Source organism: Centruroides sculpturatus, unplaced genomic scaffold, assembly GCF_000671375.1.
Source record: "Centruroides sculpturatus isolate CEXI.00-Female unplaced genomic scaffold, Cexi_2.0 scaffold2213, whole genome shotgun sequence".
NCBI classification, from domain to species: domain Eukaryota; kingdom Metazoa; phylum Arthropoda; class Arachnida; order Scorpiones; family Buthidae; genus Centruroides; species Centruroides sculpturatus.
In genome coordinates, this window is record NW_019386457.1 from 27232 (window position 1) to 30903 (window position 3672).

Here is a 3672-nt window from a genome sequence, read left to right on the forward strand (position 1 = left end):
ATGCCTTGATTGCAATATGAGTGCAATGATACCTCCTGCAATAAGTAAAGAATCACGGTTGGATAGACGCGATGATCTCTCGAGACGTAAACAAATCATTATCCAAACACAGACCAGTTTGAGACGTAAACACTATCTCTCGGAGACGAGAGACGACCCCTGAATTTAACACTAATTCTCCGATCACCTGCCGGTTGTGTCCAGTGCGTTACCGTGGCCATTTATTTATTTATTTAAATTAATTTCGAAGAGAATACAGAATATAGTCCACTTAAAGCTAATAATTGCTATTTTCTGTTTTGATAAATGTTTATTCACCCTTATTTACTAAACATGCACGCATTTGTTTTATGAATTTACTTTCTATGCCCAATACAACATGTGGCGATGTAAAAACTACGAAACTAATTTAGATTCTATTTTTTACCGAGGAAATTTAAGCAAAAGTAGTCGCATTGATAATTATAAATAATAAATTAATTTTTAGTATAAAATGTGTCCAGCGTTTATCTAACCGCGTGGCGGGTGGTTTTCCATTGATATATTAACTGCTGTAACACTATGTTACGGGATGTCGAACGAAACTAGACACGTCGTAAAACAAAGCAACGTTTGTTTAAATTGAAAATATACAGTCAGATAAGAGCACAGTACGAGTTGACAGAGACCTTCCTCCATAAAACCCGAAAACGTCACCTCCTATCCTCCCCGCTACGGGCATTCCAACCAAAATGCCAGCTTTTATTTTCCCTGGTAGAGGCGCCCTAATATTCACAATACCTCTTAACAATACAATTTTGAGAATTGTTGAAACGAGTTGATTATTACAAGCGATTCTTGTCGGATGCAAGTTTTTCGAGTGCGAATTAATTTTGAGATAATGAGTGGAATAAGTAAGTTAAATTATCTTATTTCGTGTTTTACTAAATCAGTTGTTTTATGGCAAGTGCTTAATTGAAATCAAAACAATGCTTCAGTGCTGATTTTTGTGGCATAACTTAAGAGATTTAAGACTGCCATTCGTGACGCTTATTTGTAAAAATTACTCTACTAAATGAATCTCCGATGGCCTTCAATCGATAATGATACGTTAATTTTAATTTTTATGATTAGTTTTACTTTTCCGCTGTTATAACTTATATAACAGAGGGAAGGTTCGATGATAGATGGAAAACGACTTTTTCCAACATTTTTACAATTATAAAATCGGAGGGATCGTGAAACGTCGAAAACTACTAAAAAGAAAATAGTTTGGGTGTTTTTCTGTATGTCTGTAAGATAGAGTGTGCGTGTAGTGTGCGATTTGATTCACTCAGTTTGCAAATTAATAACTCTTGTGCCTTTCTTCGAAAATTGCTAAGTTTTCAGAGGTTTGTGTACAGTACTAAAGTCATTGAAGCTGTTATATTTTAATGAATAAAAGTCCACGGGGTGAAAGATAGAGGGGTTCGTGTTTCGTATGTCTTGAGCGGTTGGACCTAATGAAGATTTTACTACTCTCAAAATTAAGCTTTTGCCATTTCGTAATAATTAATCATATAAAACGATTTTTTAAAAAAATATTCTAACGGACAGCAAAAAGAGTTTTAAAAGTTGTTGCCTGTAAATGTTATCTATAGTTCACTGTACTATTAACACAATAAGTTTATTACGAAAATATATAACCAGTAATTGTGAAATGTTCGTTCACAGGTTTCCGAGGCGAATTTTTTAGAGGATATGTGTCGTTTTTTAACGACACTGATTTTATGGATTTTAATCAGGTGAGTGTATTAGAAAATTATAAATTGTATCTTTTTATTTTCATAAAAAATAAACTCAAATAGCGTGTCAAGAATATTTCGTGTTAAGTGTACACGAAAACATTGCTTCTTTTTTAAATTTTTGTATTAATTCCTTTATATTGCTTCACTCCTCAATTATAAGAAAACAGAAATCTTTTCATTTTCAATTTTACACTACATTTTCAATTTTTAAATATTTTACTAACTTATAATAATTACAATGTTTACAATTACAATTACATCGTTACAATGCGAAGCGGCAATTCTTTTGTCATTTTTTTTATTTAAAAAAAATCACACAACTTTCGGTCTAGCCCGGACACCGTATATAGTTAATCGACACTTCGGCTCCCTAAGATTCTCTTAGGATGGTCTCGGTTTTTATCTATCTAATTCCATTCCCGAAATTAGCAAATAACAGTCGAATAGCCAGACCATCACAGTACAAATGAATACTTACAATTTCAAGATTGTAGTTTAGTTAATATACACCTGGAGAGCAAAAGTATGTATATGTTATTATGGAAAAACATATAGGAAGAAAAACATTTGTTTTTATGAACATAAAACATTTTATGTTCAAATTAAATCACAAAAAAGGAATACGAACTAATAAAACATTATAAAAATAATAAAAATGAATGCCAAACATTTGTGTTTCTCAGATTCTTAACTGAATACCTACTTTTGCACACCCCCGTGTTATCGTCAATCAAGTTTTAACGTTTTCATTATCACTCTGCGTTAATGTACAGTACAATAAACGACAATTTGAGCGATATTTTTCCTATTGTCAATTACATCCACTTTTTGCAGCTGCCTGTCATCGCGTTATTAAAGTCTCTCGTCAATTACAAAAACTAACTGTTGAATATTATGAATCAAATTTAATATTTATAATATATATTGAAATTTTTTCAGTATCTGGCTAAAAATCTGGCAGATAAAAATCTTCCTACAAAACAACAATTAAAGATGACAGGATTTTCTAATGAAGGCTTACGTCATCGCTATTTATTTAAAAAATTTGTTGAATTGGAAAAATATTCATTAGTAAAAAACATAATATACGAAGAATATGAACCTGTATTTGATGCATCTCAAACTGATAACATTGAATCAGAGTCTAACCATCGATATTTATTTAGAAAATTTGTTGAATTGGAAATGTATTCATTAGTGAAAAACGTTATATACGAAGAATATGAACCTGTAAACAATGCATCTCAATCTGATAACATTGAATCAGAGTCTAATTCAAGCAATTGTGAACAATTTGATGCAGAAATCGATAATAATGATCAATATGGTAAGATATGTTATTACTCTTATTTTTATAACACAATGTTTTTCAATTTCTTTTACAATTAAACAGTTATAAAAGTTTTAAATTCGATTGTGTAATAATTTTAACACTAAATCAGATAATTAATGTTTCTTCCATTGTTAATGAAACTAAAGTGGAACAATACTTTACAATTTATTTTACTTAAGCAGAAGTTTCTTTGTTGAATAAAAAATATTTTAAATTTTGTTGTATCTGTTTAATTAAAATTCGAATTTTATCACTTTTTGCACTTTCTCATTCTTCAATTGCTTATTAGTATTTGAAATCATTTATATCTTGTGTTGACTTTGGACGGATAATGTAACTGCATGTTTGAGAAGCGTGATGGTTTTTGGATAATTTATAGTTAATAGCTGCATTATAACTTTTACAAAGAGAAAACTGCAACACATACGCTAAACATAAAATATTATGTTTTTCAGGTATATTTACGTACAAGGAAAGAAACAGTACAGGAAAGTTCAACAATAAAATTAAACCACAAAAAATCGTGGAGAATAAATGGATGCCAGATGCAAAGAAACAATACAGGAAAGTTGG

The 3672-nt window shown here is 30.5% G+C and overlaps 1 protein-coding gene across 1 annotated transcript in view; it reads left to right on the plus strand.

The window, feature by feature from the left end:
- Positions 1–517: 517 nt before the first annotated feature.
- Positions 518–3672, plus strand: part of LOC111615031 — a 10383-nt gene continuing 7228 nt past the window's right edge. Inside the window, exons 1-4 of the mRNA XM_023356406.1 lie at positions 518–893; positions 1693–1763; positions 2706–3093; positions 3555–3667. Of these exons, the coding sequence (XP_023212174.1) occupies positions 845–893; positions 1693–1763; positions 2706–3093; positions 3555–3667 (621 nt within the window). The 5' untranslated portion in view covers positions 518–844. The remainder of the gene's footprint in view (positions 894–1692; positions 1764–2705; positions 3094–3554; positions 3668–3672) is intronic.